Source organism: Geotrypetes seraphini, chromosome 6, assembly GCF_902459505.1.
Source record: "Geotrypetes seraphini chromosome 6, aGeoSer1.1, whole genome shotgun sequence".
NCBI lineage: Eukaryota > Metazoa > Chordata > Amphibia > Gymnophiona > Dermophiidae > Geotrypetes > Geotrypetes seraphini.
This window is the reverse complement of record NC_047089.1, coordinates 140,163,939-140,184,941: the sequence shown is the minus strand read 5'-3', so window position 1 is coordinate 140,184,941 and position 21,003 is coordinate 140,163,939. Positions and strand designations below refer to the sequence as shown.

Genomic DNA, 21,003 nt, shown 5'->3' with positions numbered 1-21,003 from the left:
TGGCCATTTTTCTCAATGGAGGAGGGTAAATAGTGGTGTGCCACAGGGATCTATACTAGGATTGATGCTATTTGTAACTTATTTATAAATGATCTGGAAATTGGAACTATGAGTGAGGTGATCAAATTTGCAGATGACAGTAAAACTGTTCAAAGTTGTTAAAACACATACGGACTGTGAAAAACTGCAGGAAGATCTTAGGAAATTGGAAGACTGGGCATCCAAATGGCAGATGAAATTTATGTGGACAAAAGCAAAATGATGCTCATTGGGAAGAATAATCCAAATCATAGTTACTGGATGCTATGGTCCACCTAGGGGATCAGCGCTTAAAGAAAAAGATCTGGGTGTCATTGTGGACAATACGCTGAAACCTTCCACCCAATGTGTGGCGGCAGTCATAAAGCAAACAAGATACTAGGAATTATTAGAAAAGGTGGTAAACAAGACCAAGAATGTTATAATGCCTCTGTATCGCTCAATAGTGTGACCTTGCCTTGATTACTGCCTTCAGTTCTGGTCTCCTTATCCCAAAAAAGATATAGCAGCACTAGAAAAGAGTTAAAAAAGTACAATCATATCATTCCTTTTATAATTGAGTTGCATTGGCTACTGGTGGAAGCTTGGGTGATGTTTAAGTTCTGTTGTGTCTGCTATAAATTACTATTCAGTCTTATTTCTAGCTATTTAGTAAATTCCTTTACTTTTGTTAATGTAAATCGTTCAAGACGATTAGTTACATTTTTCTCATTCCTTTCGGTCAAAGGATGTAAATATAAGAAATACTACCAGCGTCTTTTAACTTATCAAGCAGCTTCTTGGGATAAAGATCCAAATTCCCTGATATCCAACGCTGGTTTAGGTTCACTAAATTTTTGGGTAACTGAATGTATTCATCTTGAATGTCCCCTTACTTTTGTAAACTGCATAGATCTTTACTGTTATGTGGTATAGAAGAAGGATTTTATGTTATGTTATGACCAAGATGGTAAAAGGGATGGAACTCCTCTCGTATGAAGAATGACTAAAGAGGTTAGGGCTCTTCAACTTGGAAAAGTCTACAAAATCCTGAGTGGTGTAGAATGGGTACAAGTGGATTGATTTTTTTACTTCATCAATATTTACGAAGACTAGGAAACACTCAATGAAGTAAGGGCAATACTTTTAAAACCAATAGGAGGAAATATTTTTTCACTCGGAGAATAGTTAAGCTCTGGAATGTGTTGTCAGAGGATGTGGTTAGAGCAGTTAATGTAACTGGTTTTAAAAAAGGTTTGGACTAGTTTTTGGATGAAAAGTCCATAGTCTGCTGTTGAGACAGACATGGGAGAAGCCACTGCTTGTCCTGGATTGATGGCATGGAATACTGCTACTATTTAGGTTTTTGCCAGGTACTTGTGATTTGATTTGGCCTCCTTGAAGACAGGATACTGGGCTAGATGGACCATTGATCTTACCCAGTAAGCCTATTCTTATGTTCTTAATAAGATTTTGAATTTCACCCTGCACTCAATTGGGAATCAGTGTAACTCTTTCAGTAACGGGGTGGTAGTTGTCTGTCTTGATTTACCTAGCAAAATCCTTGCTGTTGTGTTTTGTACTGTTTAGTTCTGTCTGATCATGTATTTCGGTAAGCCCAGCAGAGTTGCATTGCAGTAGTCAAAGATTTTGAGTACTGGGGATATTACTATGTTGGACTTTTCTTGATGAGAGAGGTAGGGTTTCAGTCCTCTAACCCAGTATAGTTTTCCATAAGTGTGTTAGGCAATGCATTGGATCTGTGTTGCCATACACCTAGGTTTCTCACTCCTTTCTTGGATGATTCTATGGTATTGCTGTTTAGTGTTAGTTGGAAGCCGGGGCTGTTTCCTCCCTATTTATTTATGAGAAGTAGTTCTGTCTTTTCTTTGTTAGCTGCTAGACTGTATGCTTGGAACCATACAAAGATTTTCTCTAAGCCTGACTTGATTATTTGTTTAGTCATCATGTCCTGTCTCTTCAGTAGTTTGATCAACTGAACATCATCTGTGAAAATGTAGCATTCCCACCCCAGTTTTCTGATGAATTTTCCCAGTAGTTGGAGGAAGATATTGACATGATGGATCCCTATGGTATCCCTATGTTAGGGTTTTTTTTTTTCCAGTTGCTGGTATTCCCTTGCCATTCTACTCTTGTTAGTCTTTTAGATAGAAATGATTCTACCCATGCCATGGCATTTCTTTTTAGTCCTACTTCTCTGCAATGTGATTTTAGAAGTGAGTGTTAGACTAGGTCGAAAGCTTCTGAGCAGTGTAGAAACCCCAGCAGTACGTCTTCTCTGTAAGCCTGGTGTTTAAGGATGGAGTCCTGCACTGCTACTAGAATAGTCTCCGTGCACAGGTGTCTTCTAAATTTTGATTGGACTTGGTCCAGCTTAGATGAATTTACCAGGACCTAGACATCATTGGAATCACGGAAACATGGTGGAACGAGGATAACCAATGGGACGTAGCACTGCCAGGGTACAAACTCTATAGAAGAGACAGGGCCCACAAGAAGGGGGGAGGAATAGCACTATACATAAAAGACACCATTCCCTCGTCCGGAGTGGATATAGAACCAAAGGCGGAAGGATTGGAGTCATTATGGGTTAAATTACCGGGAAAAAATGGCCTTGACATAAGATTGGGTCTATACTATCTTCCACCTGGACAAATGGAAGCAAACGACAAAGATCTGGCAGCAGAATTGAGGCGGGAAGGCAACAACAGGAACGTGACAGTAATGGGAGACTTTAACTACCCCGGGATAAACTGGAATATTGGAAACTCGAACTGTGCGAGGGAAACAGAATTCTTAGAGTCTGTGAGGGACTGCTTTATGGATCAGCTTGTCAAGGAACCAACAAGAGGTAATGCCACTCTTGACCTAATCCTCAACGGAATAGGGGGACCTGCAAAAGAAGTGGAAGTAGTAGGACCACTAGGAAACAGCGATCACAACATGATTCAGTACAAATTAGGAGTAGGTACAGCAAAAGGGAAGAGAACCACAGTGGCAACGTTCAACTTTAAGAAAGGGAACTATGATGCTATGAGAGCAATGGTAAGGAAAAAACTCAGAAATAGCTCAAGGAAAGGAGAAACTGTAGAGCAAGCCTGGTCTCTATTCAAGGACACAGTACAAGAAGCACAACATATGTACATCCCCAGATTTAGAAAAGGGTACAAAAAAAAACCGAACAAAAGACCCCGCATGGATAAACAATGAGGTGAAGAAAGCGATAGGAGACAAGAAAAATTCATTCTGGAAATGGAAAAAGGACCAAACTGGGGAAAACTGGAAGGAACACAGAAAACGCCAAAGAGAATGTCATCAAGTGGTTAGGAGAGCGAAAAGAGAATACGAAGAGAGGCTGGCCAGGGAGGCAAAAAACTTCAAATCGTTCTTCAGATATGTTAAAGGGAAGCAACCGGCGAGGGAGGAAGTAGGACCGTTGGATGATGGAGACATAAAGGGAGTGATAAAGGAGCAAGAAGAGGTAGCCGACAGGTTAAACAAATTCTTCTCGTCAGTCTTCACAAGCGAGGACACATCCACTGTACCAGAACCCGACGTGATCTTCCATGGTGATCAAGAAGAAAAACTGTCAACAATAGAGGTGAGCCATGAGGATGTCTTCCAACAGATAGATAGATTGAAAAGCGACAAATCACCAGGCCCAGACGGAATCCACCCTAGGATACTAAAAGAATTAAGAAATGAGATAGCGGGAATACTCCAACGAGTTTGCAACCTATCCTTGAAAACTGGGGAGATCCCGGAGGACTGGAAGATAGCAAATGTTACACCTATCTTTAAAAAGGGGTCAAGAGGAGACCCGGGAAACTACAGGCCGGTAAGTTTGACATCGGTTCCAGGCAAGATGGTAGAAGCACTGATAAAGGACAGCATCTATGAGCACATCGAAAAACATGGGCTGATGAAAGCGAGCCAACATGGCTTCTGCAAAGGAAGATCATGCCAAACAAATTTACTGCACTTCTTTGAGGGAGTGAACAGCCAGTTGGACAAAGGGGAACCCGTAGACATCATTTACCTCGACTTCCAAAAGGCCTTTGACAAGGTACCCCATGAGTGGCTACTTAGGAAGCTGTGGAACCACAGGGTGGAAGGGGACGTACACATGTGGGTCAAACACTGGTTGGCAGACAGAAGACAGAGGGTTGGAGTGAAGGGTAAGGGGGAAGTTCTGCAGGGGTCTGTACTGGGACCGCTGCTGTTTAATGTATTTATTAATGACCTGGAAACGGGGACGAAATGTGAAGTTATAAAATTTGCGGATGACACTAAACTCTGTAGAAGGGTTAGAACTACGGAAGAGTGTGAGGACCTACAAAGGGACCTAAACAAACTGGAGGAGTGGGCGAATAAATGGCAGATGAACTTCAATGTAGGGAAATGTAAGGTCATGCATATAGGGAGAAAGAACCCGATGTTCAGCTACCAAATGGGGGGATTAGTATTAGAGGGAAGTAACCTTGAAAGAGATTTGGGTGTACTGGTGGATACAACAATGAAGTCAACGGCACAATGTGCAGCAGCCGCGAAGAAGGCAAACAGAATGTTGGGTATTATTAAGAAGGGTATTACGACCAGAACAAAAGAAGTCATCCTGCCGTTGTATCGGGCAATGGTGCGCCCGCACCTGGAGTACTGTGTTCAGTATTGGTCACCGTACCTTAAGAAGGATATGGCAACACTTGAGAGGGTCCAGAGGAGAGCGACACGAATGATTAAGGGCATGGAAAACCTCTCATACACTGAAAGATTGGAGAGACTGGGGCTCTTCTCCCTGGAAAAGCGGAGACTCAGAGGAGATATGATAGAGACCTACAAGATCATGAAGAGCATAGAGAAAGTAGAGAGGGACAGATTCTTCAAACTTTCAAAACTTTCAAAAAGAGGGCAGTCAGAAAAATTGGAAGGGGACAGATTCAAAACAAATGCTAGGAAGTTTTTCTTTACCCAGCGTGTGGTGGACACCTGGAATGCACTTCCAGAGGACGTAATAGGACAGAGTACGGTACTGGTTTTCAAGAAAGGATTGGACAAATTCCTGCTGGAAAAAGGGATAGAGGGGTATAGATAGGGAGCTACTGCGCAGGTCCTGGACCTGTTGGGCCGCCGCGTGAGCGGACTGCTGGGCATGATGGACCTCGGGTCTGACCCAGTGGAGGCATTGCTTATGTTCTTATGTTATCTGATATTTGTTGGATGCTAGTTTGTCTACTAGTTTGTATATCCCTGGCTGGTTAGCTACTGGTCTGTAGTTGGAGAGGTTTTCTAGGTCTTTTTCAGTATGGGCTTGATGGTGGAGACTTTCCATTTAAGTACTTGTCCACGCTGTAATGAGTTGTTGGTGAAGTCTGTGAGATAGGAGAGTCCTAGGCTTTCGTTCTCTCTCATTGGATGAATCGGGCAGGTGTTGAGGAATGATGGGCCTAGTTTCACTCTTCTCAGTAGTTTCTTCTCTTGGAATTCTGTGACTGGTTCAAACTTTCATTTTGTCTCTGGTTTACCCTTTGTGTTTGTATATAGATATGTTTTCATTTAGTCTGTTGTCTTCCTGTAGCTTCCTTATTTTCTTAGTGAAGATGTTGCTGAATTCTTTACTGGTTAGGGAGCATTTGGTGGTGGTCTCTTTCTTTTTTTTCCCTAACAATCCATATACTACTACCTGGTATAGGGTTTTTGTGGAGTTTCCGGCTTTGAGGATCATTTTTTTGAGAGGTATTCTTTTCTTTTCTTTTTTTTTTTTCTTCTCTTAATATAGGTTCTGTTGATTTTTGAGCCAGGCTTTTCTAGTCCCCTCATCTTTGTCAGACTTCCTCCATTTTCTTTCATATTTTCTTTTCTATCTCTTTAGTTTCTGAGGGAGTGAATTAATCTTTTCTTTTGTTAGGTTTGCATAATTTTAATGGGGCTACTTCCTTAAGACTGCAGTCCAGTGCTTCGCCCCAAAGTCTTACCTGTTCTGTTTTCGGTTTTGATTTCTTTGAGGTGTGTCTCTAGTTTGGTTTTAAATTTGGTACTGTCTGTGAAGCCTCTTCCCATTTTTGTTTTCGCATCAGAGGCTTCTGATTGATTTTTACTTTTTGGTTGTCTTATGCTGACGTGTACTAAATAGTGGACAGTCCATTGAAGTTTCACTGTGGAGGGGTTGCAGCCACCTATATCCTCTTGTTTGCCGAACAGTACATCTAAGGAAGTGGAATCCACAACTAGGTCTTCAAACAACAATGATTACTAAACATCAGTCTACTAAGTTAGCCCACATGGGACCAAGTAGAGAAAGCTAGAAGATAGATATAAACCAAATATTAGTTTACACAAGAACATAAGGCAGTGTACTATTAATTCAAATAAGCTCTGAAAATAAGTTTCACTAATCCTGGTTTTAATCAGCAACTTTCCAAGAAATACTGTAACTGAACACAATTCAAAAAAACATCTATCATTATTTAAAGAAACAAGACATTTGTCTGGATATCACAGCTGAAAAGTTTCTCCTAAATCCAACACTTGTTGACAAAAAACAAGAAATTGTTTGCCTCTTGCTCTGTGTTAATTTCAAGACATTCTTGTGAATGTTTATGAAATAACATAAAATATGGTTTATAATTAAGACCAGTGATATGCAAGCGAATCATGGCGTGACATTCTTCATGTGAAACAATTCGTTACCGAAGTTTTGTGCTTACTGATGAATGTTATAAGTAATTGATTTTAGTGTTGGGATTTTTGATCATTGTAGCTTTTGGATATATACATCGCAAATGTCTTTGTTCAGTACAAAAGGAAACACATTTCTGTTTTTATTTCCCCAGTGCTGCAGTACTTGCTGAGTTTAATTTCTTTACTCTATTTTACCCAGCAATTTTTAACCACTGTGAGTGAATCTCCTCGTAAAAGCGGTTTAAAAAATCTCAATAAATAAGCCTTAGAGCAGGGGTAGGGAACTCCGGTCCTCGAGAGCTGTATTCCAGTCAGGTTTTTAGGATTTCCCCAATGAATATGCATTGAAAGCAGTGCATGCAAATAGATCTTATGCAAATTCATTGGGGAAATCCTGAAAACCCAACTGGAATACGGCTCTTGAGGACCGGAGTTCCCTACCCCTGCCTTAGAGCTAGAATCCTTCATTTGTAGCTTCCTTTATATTTTCCCCCTGTTTTATATTGTCTCTCACCTTTAGTGCATTCAAAGGACAGAGACAATTCACTAATAGTCCTTTTGGAACCCTGCAATCATGGACCTATAATTCAGCTCTTGGTTTTACCAATGTCCAACGACACTGACTTCCTCCCATCGAGCAGCTGTGAATGCTGCCTTTTCAGTAGACCTGAAAGAGGAAGACCGAAATGGGTACTTCAGCCCAAGACCTTCAAAATAATCCTAATACATCCAGAAACTTAGCTACTGCTAATTGTTTCTAATTTCTGATAATCCAGTATCTACTGGACACCTCCTATTGGTCTTTATTTTGAGGATACCTGCCTGGAAAATACATTACATAGAAAGTTGCCAGACAGAATCTTTTATATCACAACTGTGGAAGGGGTTTATGTTGACTCAAAAATGTGTATGTGTATATATATATATGATATATCTCAATAATAATAATAATAATAAATGCTAGAGGCGCATGCGCTCTTGAAAATTTGTGAGCGCTGGCGCCCTGAGGTGTGCTTCTGTGGCAACATTCTAAACCTCAGGGCGCATGCAGGGGCTGGAGACGCGCGACTGTGCTCTCTCTCTCTCTCTCCTAACCTCCTGGCTCCAGTGGCGTAGGCAGCACCAGTGGCAGCAACCGAGTGGTGGACAGCAGCCCCGCTCCGGCCGATGACCATCCACAAACCTCCCGGCTCCAACGGCGTAGGCAGCACTATAAACACGCTGCTTCGCGCCCTTCAACTGCCGATTTCCTCTGCCGCGTCTCTGTTGACATCATCGGAGACAGACGCGGCAGAGGAAATCAGCAGTAGAAGGCCGCGAAGCAGCGTGTTTAAAGTGTTGCCTATGCGGCTGGAGCCCTGAGGTTTGTCGGCGGTGGGAGGGTCAGGAGCAGGACAACGGCAGTAAAAGAAGGGGGAGGGTCCGAACGGAGCAGGGAAGAGAAGGGAAAGGGGGGTGGGGGAAAATGCTGCTACTGTTTCTGCACAGGAAAGGGGGGGATAGGAGGGAAATGCTGTTGCTGCTGCATAGGGAAGTGGGATGGAAATGCTGCTGCACAGGGAAATGGGGAAAAATGACAGACAGACAGCGGGAGGGAGACAGACAGAAAGAAAGAAAGACACAGGGGCAGGGAGAGGAACAGAAAGACAGACAGAGAAAGGGGGCCAGAGAGAGAGTCAGCGGGAGAGGGAAAGGGGGCTGCTTTAGGGGGAGGGGTGTGCTTGGGGCAAACAGCTTTGCTCTGGGGGGGAAGACAGAAGGGGCCATGGAGAGACAGGGAGAGGGAAAGGGGGCTGCTTTGGGGGGAGGGGTGTGCTGGGGGGAGACAGAAGGGGCCATGGAGAGATAGGGAAAGGGGGCTGCTTTGGGGGGAGGTGTGGTGGGGACCGACAGCTTTGCTCTGGGGTGGGAAGACAGAAGAGGGCCATGGAGAGACATTTGGGGGGAGGTGGGTGCTGGGGCAGACAGCTTTGCTCGGGGGGGGAGGGGGAGACAGAAGGATACAGACAGCGGCCAAGGAGAGAGAGATAAAGAAACACAGACAGACATCTATTCTAGCACCCGTTAATGTAACGGGCTTAAAGACTAGTATATATATAAAGTTGTTATTGCCTACTAAGATTATAAGAACTTGCACTTGTTTTAAAGTTTATCCAAATTAACATTTTTATTCTATTGCATCTCGTAAGGGATACAGTTAGTGGTCTATATCACTCTGGAGATAGTCTAGATCAGTGTTTTTCAACCTTTTTTGGGCAAAGGCACACTTGTTTCATGAAAAAAATCACGAGGCACACCACCATTAGAAAATGTTAAAAAATTTAACTCTCTGCCTATATTGACTATATATAAAGTAATTCTCTTGAATAGGAATCAAATAAACACAAAGAAAGTATTTTATAATTACTTTATTACGAAATAAAAATTATAAAATACTTTATTCAGTGCGAAACCTGGGCCTGTTTGGCTGAACACAAAGCTGATATTCTGGCTGGAATCGAAGAAAGACACACACGTAGCTCTTCGTCAACAGCTCTCAGTCTCTCTCTGTATTTGGTTTTTATAGCATACAAAAATAGACAAATATACCCTCCATCCTTTTTATTAAACCACAATAGCAGTTTTTAGCGCAGGGAGCTGCGCTGAATGCCCAGCGCTGCTCTCGACGCTCATAGGCTCCCTGCGCTAAAAACCACTATTGCGGTTTAGTAAAAGGTGACCATATTGTAAAATATAGACAGCAGATATAAATTCAGAACTGTGCATAGTAAGTGAAGGGAAGTTTTCATCTCTGGGAATTTACCCAGTTAACTATTAAGTTATTTGGGCAAATTCCTTTGAAAACTATGGTAATACTGCCTCCACTTTGCTAAATTTAAAATGAAATCATTTTTCCTACCTTGTCTGGTGATTTCTGGTTGCATTTTCTTCTTCTGACTGTGCATCCAATCTTTCTTCCCTTCTATCAGCCTGTATGCTTTCTCTCCTCCACACCTCATTCCCTCCCCCAACTTTTTCTTCCTCTCTCCCTGACCTTTCTTTCTTTTTTTCTGTTTCTCTTCTTTCCTTCTGTTTCCCTGCCTGCCCCCTTTCTTTCTTTCTCCCTGCCGTTCCCCAAGCCACTGCCACTGCCATCGGGGAACAGGACCCACCAATGGATAACAGGCCCCAAAGCCGACGCCGACGCATGCTCTCCCTGACGTCAATTCTACAATCGGAGAGGAAGTTCCGCCCAGCCAGGCAGCGATTGGCTGGCCCGAACTTCCTCTCCGACTGCAGAATTGACGTCGGGGAGAGGAAGACTGATAGGTCCGATAGATTAGATCGCCAAGACAAAGTGAGTCCTAGGTGATCGACTCACTTTGCCTTGGCGAGCTACTGGCGCCCCTGCCTCGGGCCCCCTGTCAGCTCCGGGCCCGGCGGCCCTGCGGCACACCAGGCAACATCTCGCAGCACACTAGTGTGCCGCGGAACAGCGGTTGAAAAACACTGGTCTAGATTATATTGAGTGGTGTTGATTCTGTACATATTTGTTGTCCATTCTATTACTGAATTTTTTTTCCCTCATTTCATTCCACAGTTCTCTGACTCTTACCAGCATCTTAGCTCTTCGAGTTTAGCTGGAACAGGCAGTGAAGAGGAAGAGCAGGTAACTTCAACTATACTTACTTATCTGTTTATAAAATTCTTATATCCCATCAATCTACAAATCTAGGCGGTAAACAATTTTGACAAAAGTATTCAAACAACAAAAGGCACCCCTGTATTTTAACTAATCTCTTGATGACTAAGATGTGCTCAGAACCGGTCAGGTAAAAAGACCACATATGGGGTCAAGCCCCTAAATGCAGCTTCCTTAGGCTATCATTGCACAGCAAACTGTCTGTAGAGATACCATGTCAATAAATTGTTACTGTTTGTTTCTTTGAAAACTATAAACTTTCTCAAATCCCTTTACTGGGTAATTAGCTGAGGTTGCTGAAATGATCTTCAAAAGCAAGCAGTATCAGGTTCTGACGTGTTTCGCCAGACCGACTTCTTTAGAGAACCCACAATAAATTTAATGTAACAAGTGATCATCATCTTCCTCATACTCTGATGATCTCACTTCCTTTTCCTGTTAGATGATCGAACAGGAAAAGGAAGTGAGATCAGCAAAGTATGAGGAAGATGATCACTTGTTACAATTAAAAGTTTATTGTGGGGTTTCTGAAGAAGCCGGTCTAGCAAAACGTATCAGAACCTGATACTGCTTGCTTTTGAAGATCATTTCAGCAACCTCAGCTAAGTACCCAGTAAAGGGATTTGAGAAAGTTTATAGTTTTCAAAGAAACAAACAATAAGCCCCTTTGTGTAATACTTATTCTAATTATATATATTTTATGTTTGCCTGTTTAAAGGCTTAGAAGAGCTAATGCAGGATCTGGAAGCTTCTCTGCTCTGGATAATAGTTTCTTTCCCTGACAAATTAGAAGGAAGAGGATAAATTTTCTAATTTCCTGAGACAGGATCAATTTGTGTCCTATATGATGCATTACATGGTTTTTGTTGTGGATGAAAAGTATATGTGTTAGGGGTAGGGGAGAAGAGACTGGTGCTGTGTAATAACATTTACAGGCTGTTTTGCTTGATAGTGTACATATGCACAGTAAGCGAAGGATGTCTGTGAGTTACAAGGGGAGTAAAATCTTTATAGTCTGTGACAGGGATGATGACTTCAGTGGGTTCTCCAGAGTCCATATTGATTTGATTGAGATGAAAAGAGCCTACAGGTTTCCCAAATGAGGATGCAAAACCTGTGAGAAACTGCTGAGAAGTCTTGTGCATCCCAGGATGTTACATTAGAAAGAAATTAAAAATGAATTCCTAGCAGAAATAATTTCAAAGTGAATATGTGTATAATGGGTCGTATTGAAATACACAAGAAATTCAAATGCATCAATTAATATATAATTTGAAAGATGCAAAAAATGTCGTAACTCAGAAACATGGTATCTTTTTTTTTTTCTCAGTGTGTGTTGCTATGATTGCTTTCTTTTTATTTGGGGATAGATATTTAGCTTGCAGTGGTGATTGGTTTGTTGTTTTTTTTAACTGCCAGCAAAATTATCCTTGGGTGTCCATTGCCAGGCCATGTCCATGCACTGGCTTTGAATATCCAGGCTTATCTAGACAGCTGTCTTTTATGTAGTTAAATGGCAATATTCAGCCTTTAAACACCTAAACGACACCATATAAGGATAGGACTGTGTTTTATCTGGTCCAGTTTAGCCACTTATGCAGTTAAATACTGAATATCAGCATTTAACTGTATAAGTGGTGACTGCCCCCAGACCGCCCACAAAATAGTTGGCTTTCAGTTTAGCGTTTAAGTACTGCTGAATATCAGCAGATAACCGAGCTTTGAATAACAACCCCATGAAGAGATGTATGAAATCTTGTAACAATAGAGTGTACTTAAAATATTTGTAATTCTTACCCCTGCAAACTCTGATGCACTTGATAATACAACTTGTCAGCACTGCTGGGTCTTTCTACTGTCAGTAAAGGCTTTCTGTTTATTTTAGATCTCTTCGGGTCCTTCATCTAGACCTCTCTCTCCAGAATATCAGCCATTACCTGGACTAACCTGTGCTAGAACTGTGTGTACCAGAACACTTGATGACAACATTTCACCTCCAGCTGACTTTGATACACCTCCTCAATTATTTGCCTGTCTCGATAGTTCTGCAGCCAAGCACAGGCTTTCCATAAAGCCACGCCACCAGAGAACCAACAATACGAGAAGACTTTCTTTAGTAATGTGCTTTCTTCTTTTTCATCTTTTTTTTAAATAATTTGTTGTTGCTTCTACTATTATAAAATGATGAGAGAACTCATATTGCAATGGCTGGATTTATAGTCATGTTTATTTTACTTGTATAAAATGTATTATTAAGTAGATACAGAGGTATTTACAGTATAATTTTGAAGGCTGCTACATTAAAGCAGAAAGTCTCCTAGGGGATAAATTCTGTAAAAGGGTACATATGTGGGGCCTATTGTACAACAAAAAAGTAGGCAACTACTTTCCTTTATAGAATACTAGGTTAATAAGTGAGATGCATGCCTATAATTTAGGGTCATACACCAGTCTTAGAAGTGATATAAATGCCTGAGAGAAGCATGTAATTTATTGAGTACAATAAATATGCACATAAATGACTGTAACATCCAAATTATGATCATCCAATTCTGATCATAGAAGGGGAAAGGATGTCTATGTCTAAAAAGATGGACATTGTTATTTAGACCTAGTACTTGGCATGTCCAGGTTACAGAAAAGTGCCCCCTTCTTTCCCTCCACCCCAATTTCATCGAGTATTGTGCCCTTTCACCTTCCCACTGCTGTTTTCCCGTATCAGCTGTAAACTTAAATGCAGCCATCACGGGACCTTCCTGCATCTCCCTGTGGCTGCCGGCTTTGCTCTGGAACAAGGAAGTGACGTTGGACCGGGATCTGCAGGAAAGTCCTGCAGAGGCTACATTTAAAGTTTACTGTCTCTGCTGCTGGTATGGGAAAGTGGCAGGAGGTTTGTGTGCCGGGTGTGCACCCCCTTAGGGCTTGCAGCCAGGACAGACTGCACCCCCCTTGGTACACCACTACGCTACTGCATAAGTCTAGCTAACTGCATCACATTATCTGCCAATTAATTAACAGGTGGCTAAGTCTTTTTCTGTTTAACTGAATGACAGGCTGTTGTTGAGAATGCCCCCAATAGTTACATAATGCAGAGGTTTTGCCATTACTGCACATTGAATTTGGCCATTAGCTCATAATAACTGTAAAATCTTACATTGCATGTTAATAAATAGGCTCCTATATGCTGTATACTTTTCATAATCAACATGAATAAAAATACAAAAAGAGCCAGCTATGCAGAAAGAGTTAAGCTTGATCCCAGATAAGACCTTTCACTCTCTGGTAGAATAACCAGTGGTGTACCTAGGGTATGTGGCACCCGGGGCCCATCATTTTTTGACACCCCCACCCCAAGGTAAAAAAATATTTTTTGTAATGACCATGAAATGGAATAAATGGTCAGAATAGAAACAGGCAGTGAAAATTTTCTTATATTCCTAACATAACATAACATAAATTATGTCTGAATTGTCATGACATCAGAAGTACATATGAAGTAGTTGCAGGTGATGCTTGGGACAGTTCTGATTGTGTTAGTTCGGTTTTATGTGTTTTTTGAATAGAAGGGTTTTTATTTCTTTCTGAAGGTTTTGCAGTATGTGGTCGATGTCAATTGGTTGTAGGGTTGGGGGTCGAGTGTTGCAGCTCGAATGGCTAGGAGGTTGTCGAACAGTTTTTTTCTTTTGACGTTTTTGGTTGGAGGGTGTGTGAATGGTGCGTGAGTTCTCCTATGTCTGTTTGAAGTGGATTGAATTATTTAGCTGAAGAAATTAGTTACCCCCTCATCCCACACACATTAATTCTCTTCCATTTTTGTTCCCATTATAAAAAACACTGATAAGTTCCCAGAAAAAAAATACATTAAAATAAGAAGTGAAAACAAAGGCCCCTACATAAGAACATAAGCAGTGCCTCCGCCGGGTCAGATCATAGGTCCATCACGCCCAGCAGTCCGCTCCCGCGGCGGCCCGAACAGGTCACGGCCTGTCTGAGTCACCAGAAGGGGCCCCCTTGCCACCTTGGTTTCCCATTGAGTCCTATCTTCCCATCGAAGTCCTAACCCTCCGGTCTTGCACATGCACGACCTGGTTGGATTTCTATACTTATTACCTGGTTAGCTTTCTATACCTGTGTTACATCCCAGAACCTCTCTCAGTATCCCACGATCCCCCTATCCCTCAGGAATCCGTCCAATCCCTGTTTGAATCCTTGTACTGTACTCTGCCTGATCACTTCCTCCGGTAGTGCATTCCAAGTGTCCACGACCCTTTGGGTGAAAAAAAACTTCCTTGCATTTGTTCTGAACCTATCTCCCTTCAGTTTCTCCGAATGCCCCCTCGTGCCTGTTGACCCCTTCAGCCTGAAGAATCTGTCCCTATCCACCCTCTCTATGCCCCTCATGATCTTGAAGGTCTCTATCATATCTCCCCTGAGCCTCCTTTTTTCCAGAGAGAAGAGCCCCAGCCTATCCAACCTCTCGGCGTATGGGCAGTGTTCCAGCCCTCTTACCAGTTTCGTTGCTCTCCTTTGGACTCTCTCAAGTACCGCCATGTCCTTCTTGAGGTACGGCGACCAATATTGAACGCAGTATTCCAGATGTGGACGCACCATCGCTCGATACAATGGCATGATGACTTCCCGCGTCCTGGTTGTTATGCCCCTCTTTATGATGCCCAGCATCCTGTTGGCTTTTTTCGAGGCTGCTGCGCACTGTGCAGATGGCTTCAGTGATGCATCCACCAGCACACCCAAGTCTCTCTCAAGACTGCTGTCTCCCAACAATGCCCCCCCCAATTTGTAGTTGAACAACGGGTTATTTTTCCTTATATGCATGACCTTGCATTTTTCCACGTTAAAGCGCATTTGCCATTTGTTTGCCCAGTCTTCCAGCTTGTCCAGGTCTCTTTGCAGGTCCTCACACTCCTCCCTGGACCTAACTCTGCCGCACAGTTTGGTATCGTCTGCAAATTTTATAACCTCGCACTTTGCCTCCTTTTCCAGGTCATTGATAAATATGTTGAAGAGTAACGGCCCCAGCACCGATCCCTGTGGCACACCGCTCGTGACTCCCCGCCAGTCAGAGTATTGTCCCTTTACTCCGACCCTCTGCAGTCTACCCGACAACCAGTGCTCGATCCATCTGTGCACATCCCCTCCTACCCCGTGGTTCCACAGCTTCCTAAGCAGCCTTTCATGTGGCACCTTGTCGAAAACCTTTTGAAAATCAAGGTAAATGATGTCTATAGGTTCCCCATTGTCCACCCGACTGCTTATTCCCTCAAAGAAGTACAGAAGGTTCGTTAAGCATGACCTTCCCTTACAGAATCCATGCTGGCTTGTTCTCAGTAGGCCATATCTCTCGATGTGCTTGCAAATACCGTCCTTGATCATAGCTTCCACCATCTTCCCTATAATTGAAGTCAGGCTCACCGGCCTGTAGTTCCCGGGGTCACCCCTCGATCCCTTCTTGAAGATAGGTGTGACATTTGCCAATTTCCAGTCCTCTGGTACCTCTCCAGTTTTCAAGGATAGGTTGCAAACATGCTGGATTGTGCCCGCTATTTCTTGTCTTAGTTCTTTCAGAACCCTTGGGTGGATCCCGTCCGGACCCAGCGATTTGCTGCATTTTAACCTGTCTATCTGCTTGAGGACATCCTCCTTACTTACCTCTATGTGTTCTAATTTTTCAGCCTGTTCCCCACTCATGAGCTCCTCTGAGTCCGGTATATTAGATGTGTCTTCTCTCGTGAAAACCGACGAGAAGAACGTGTTCAACCTCTCAGCTACCTCTTTATCCTCCTTAATCACTCCCTTCCTATCCCCATCGTCCAACGGCCCCACCTCCTCTCTCGCTGGTCGCTTCCCCTTTACGTAACTGAAGAATGCCTTGAAGTTTTTCGCCTCCCTGGCCAGCCCCTCTTCGTATTTCCCTTTTGCTTTTCTAACCTCTCAGTGGCATTCCTTTTGGCATTTCCTGTGCGCCTGGTGATTTTCCTCCGTTGGGTCCTTTTTCCATCTCCGGAAGGACACTTTCTTGTCGTTTATTGCCCTCTTTACTTCTGTTGAGATCCAAACCGGGTCCTTTGACCGCTTGTTCTTGCCGCCTTTCCTGAAACTTGGGACGTACATTCTTTGTGCTTCCTGCAGGGTGTCCCTGAATAGGGTCCAGGCGCTTCCTACAGTCTCCATCCTAAGGATGTTTTTGAGCTTCCTCCCCACCATTTCCCTCATAGCAACATAGTTCCCTTTCCTGAAGTTGAGCGCAGTTGTTGCGGTCCTCCTTACTGTGGGTGTCCCCCTTTCTAATGTGAATCGGATCGCGTTGTGGTCACTGTTGCCTAGTGGTCCTCCCACTTCTACCCCTCTTGCAGGCCCCCCTAATCCGTTTAGGATGAGGTCAAGAGTAGCACTCCCTCGCGTCGGTTCCCTGACTAGTTGCTCCATGAAGCAGTCCCTCACAGCTTCTACAAATCCTGTTTCCCTAGTGTAGTTGGAGTGACCCATACTCCAGTCAATCCCCGGGTAGTTGAAGTCCCCCATCACTGTTACACTTCCAGTCCTGCATTCTTGTCTCAGTTCAGCTTCCAAGTCGTGTCCGATTTCCTCCGGCGTACCAGGTGGGCGATAGTACAGCCCCAGTTTTATGCCTGGACCCTTGTTTCCCGGCAATTTGACCCATAGCGATTCCAGCCCCTCTGCCTTCTTTGCCATATCCATCCTGACCGAGTAGATAGAGTCCTTTATATATAGTGCTATGCCTCCCCCCTCCTGTAGAGCTTGTACCCCGGCAGCGCCACATCCCATTGATTCTCCTCTGTCCACCATGTTTCTGTAATTCCAATTATATCCAGGTCCTCCCCCTTGGCTACGACCTCTAGTTCACCCATCTTGGCCATGAGGCTTCTTGCATTTGCGTATAAGCACCGCAGGTCCCGTCGTTTTTCCTCCACCTCCGTATTTACCTGGGCCGCCTCCCCTTGAATTTCGGACAGTTCTCCTGTTCCCTGTGCTTCTGCTTTGCCCTCAGCCTTTACCCTCGTAGCTTTCGGTTTCCCCACATTTCCGCCACCCCACTCCCCCGCTTTTCCTCTGGGTTTTCTAGCCCTACCGGCCCCCTCCTGGGCTATCATCCCTTGAGCCTCCATTTGATCCCCCTCGCCTTGTGGCACCCCTATATTGCCCTCAGTTTTCGCCCTCGTGCCACCCAGTCCCCCTGTGTCTCCATGCCCCTTAGTCTCCTCCCAGCAAGCTCCCTTTACCTGGTGTTTCCCTCGCTGTCTGATCATAAGATTCACCGGTCTCTCTACTTCCTCCTTGCAGTCAGCCCGTTCAGCATCTGTTCTGGATACTGTTGTCCGAAGCGTCAACATCTGATCAGCTGTCGGCTTTCCCTCTCTCCTCAGTTTAAAGCCCTCTCGATCTCCTTCCTCACATTGGCTGCCAGTAGTCTACAGATGAGAACATAACATAAGAATAGCCTAACTGGGTCAGACCAATGGTCCATCATGCCCAGTAGCCCATTCTCATGGTAGCCAATCCAGAATACTAACACCTGGTCAAAACCCAAAGAGTAGCAACATTCCATGCTACCGATCCAGGGCAAGCAGACTCTTCCCCCATGTCTTAATAACAGATTATGGACTTTTCCTCCAGGAATTTGTCCAAATCTTTCTTAAAACCAGCTACACTATCTGCTTTTACCATAACTTCTGGCCACTTCATTTTTAAGTTTAGATCTTTCCTTTCAAACAGAGACCTTGCTAGATGTCAAATACAGCACAAGGTAACTTCACATGGACTTAGCTGTGCAGGAAATGTGAATCTCCTCATACACCCACCATATAGTGCAAAAATGTGCAAAGGTCTGTTTTTTTCTTTCGATCACTACATAGCCTAATGCCACACAAGCAGCGCTGTTACAAACATATTCTGTAGGTCAATGCTAAGGATAACAAAGTTTCCTTCCTTGGACCAGAAGGAGATACTGATAAACCACTGGAAGAGATCCCAACACAACACCCAAAGACCCACTCAGTGTGTGAACCAATTGAGTGGAGTGGACTAACTGGGGGGTGGAAATGGGCCCGGAGTTTGCTCAGCAGAATTTCCCAGACCACCTCTTCCTCTCAACACATTGACACGCTGCCACCACCACCACTAGAAACACCTCACTGGGTAGGCCAGCTATGCTATAAACTTTATAAAACACATTATTATATTTTCTTATAAAGCACATATTTTAACTGAACTCTCTGACATCCTCAGCCTTTCCATTCACAAAAATAGAAGGAAGAAAAGTTCCCATTTCCTGCTGTTTCATGTCCCCGGCCTATACAATATTTTTTTTCTGCAGACCCTTCAAAAGTCTGACCAAATCCTCGTTTCACTTGCATTATAAAGTACTGAGGATGCCATCTCTCCCCAATCCCAGGTCCTAAAGTCTAAGACAGTAGCGCAAACTAATGCTGCCAGATTCAGGAAAAAAAATTTCGATTCGATTCAGCCTATTGAATTGGTTTTTCAATTCGATTTTCCTGCCCAGTTGGGTGATTTTTTTCAAAACTCCTGGTGGGTTTTATAGCTTTTTCACCCCCTTTGGCTTCTCCTAACCACACTGGCGCTGTGGTGTAAATAAAATAAAGAAACAAAAAGGACTTTTCCTCTCTCTGTTAAATCCTAGCTCACGTTTGCAGTCCAACACCAGCTCTGTCAGGATACACATTTCAAATCTGACATATTATAATCACAAAACAGAAAATAAAATTAATTTTTCTACCTTTTATTGTCTGGTTATATTTCAAATCTTGTTGGTCCAAGGCTCTGGTTTTCTTCTGATAACTTGCTTGCCAGGGTCTCCTTCTTTCTTCTTTCTGCGTGCTAACCATCCATCTGCCAACTCTGTCCTCCCTTTCCATTTCCCTTCCCTCCCCAGGAAGTCTGGTATCTTTCCTTTTTTTCATCTCCATCCACAGATCCACCTTTTCTTAACTACCCTTTCATCCGGCATCTCTCCCTCCTTCCCCACCACCCCAGAGTCCACCATCTCTCCCTTTCTATTCCCAATTACCCTCCTATCCAGTATCTCTATCCCTCCTCCACACCATCCCTTGTGTCCAATTTCTCTCCCTTTCAGTTCCTTCCCTCCCTAAATCTCATGGTCCATCATTTCTCTCCCTCTCCTCTATTTTCAGACCCATTATTTCTTCATCCCCCCCCCCCCCAAAGTTTGGCATATGCACGTCTCTTTGAACACCCCCTTCCCTCCGTGTACTTCTAAACCAGGGTCCCCCCCAAAGGCCTGTCCCCCCTTGAAGGCCTGCACCCCCCTTGAAGGCCTGTCCCACCCCCTTGTAGGCCGGTCCCCCCCTTGAAGGCCTGTCCCTCCCCCTTGTAGGCCTGTCCCCCCACCTTGAAGTCCTGCCTGCCTGTCCCCCCCTTGAAGGCCTGTCCCCCCCCTTGAAGGTCTGCACCCCCCCCAAAGGCCTGCACCCCCCTGAAGGCCTGTCCCCCCCTTGAAGGCCTGTCCCCCCCTTGAAGGCCTGTCCCACCCCCTTGTAGGCCTGTTCCCCCCCCCCTTGTAGGCCTGTCCCCCCCTTGAAGGCCTGCCTGCCTGTCCCCCCTTGAAGGCCTGTCCCCCCTTGAAGGCCTGCACCCCCCCTGAAGTCCTGCACCCCCCCTGAAGGCCTGCACCCCCCCTTAAGGCCTGTCCCACCCCCTTGTAGGCCTGCCCACCCCCTTGTAGACCTGTCCCCCCTTGTAGACCTGTCCCCCCTTGAAGGCCTGCCTGCCCCCCCCCCCCTTGAAGGCCTATCCTTCCCCCTTGAAGGTCTGCACACCCCCCCGAAGGCCTGTCCCCCCCCTTGAAGGCCTGCCTGCCTGTCACCCCCCTCCCCCTTGAATGCCTGCCTGCCTGCCCACCCGCCCCACCCTGAAGGACCGCTCGCCCCCATGGCCTCCCTGCACCACCTATGAAGCAGCACTACCTATGCTCCCGGCCTTGCCGTTCAGTCCCCACCACCCCCGAAGGACCGCTCGCCCCACTGACCTTCCTGCACCACCTATGAAGCAGCCGCAGCAGGATCGCGACGTCAGCTATCCCTGCGCTGCTTAGGCGCTGCTTCCTGCGCCGCGTTCCTGCCCCTCCTCTGACATCAGAGGAGGGGCGGGACCGCGGCACAGGAAGCAGCGCCCAAGCAGCTCAGGGATAGCTGACCTCGCGATCCTGCTGCTTGCTGCTTCACAGGTGGTGCAGGAAGGTCAGTGGGGCGAGCGGTCCTTCGGGGGTGTGGGGGGACTGAACGGCAAGGCCGGGAGCACCCCTTCAGGGCTGGCACCCGTGGCGGACCGCCCCTCCCGCCCCCCCCTTGGTACGCCACTGAGAATAACATTCATTTTTTCTGGGGAGTGGGGAGGGAGAAGTAGTCTGTCATTGCACAATGGTGATACATGTAGGATAATTTTATTACTTGGCACCTATTTTATAAAGGCAACATAATACTTATAGTCTTATAGTATCCAAAACTACCCCAGTAACATTCATATTCTTATAGATTCACACTTGACCAAATAAGGTATAAATGTGTGCATGTGTTCATGTATTGTAT

General features: G+C 44.7%; 1 protein-coding gene across 3 annotated transcripts in view; it reads left to right on the top strand.

Annotated features, from left to right (window-relative positions):
• Positions 1-21,003, top strand: part of CRACDL (CRACD like) — a 220,950-nt gene that overhangs the window by 166,185 nt on the left and 33,762 nt on the right. For all 3 annotated transcript variants that reach the window (XR_004539898.1, XM_033948955.1, XM_033948956.1), the window contains exons 6-7: positions 10,298-10,366; positions 12,285-12,515. Coding sequence is in view for 2 of the 3 variants with exons in the window: in XM_033948955.1 (XP_033804846.1) it covers positions 10,298-10,366; positions 12,285-12,515 (300 nt within the window). In the remaining variant the exon portion in view is untranslated. The remainder of the gene's footprint in view (positions 1-10,297; positions 10,367-12,284; positions 12,516-21,003) is intronic.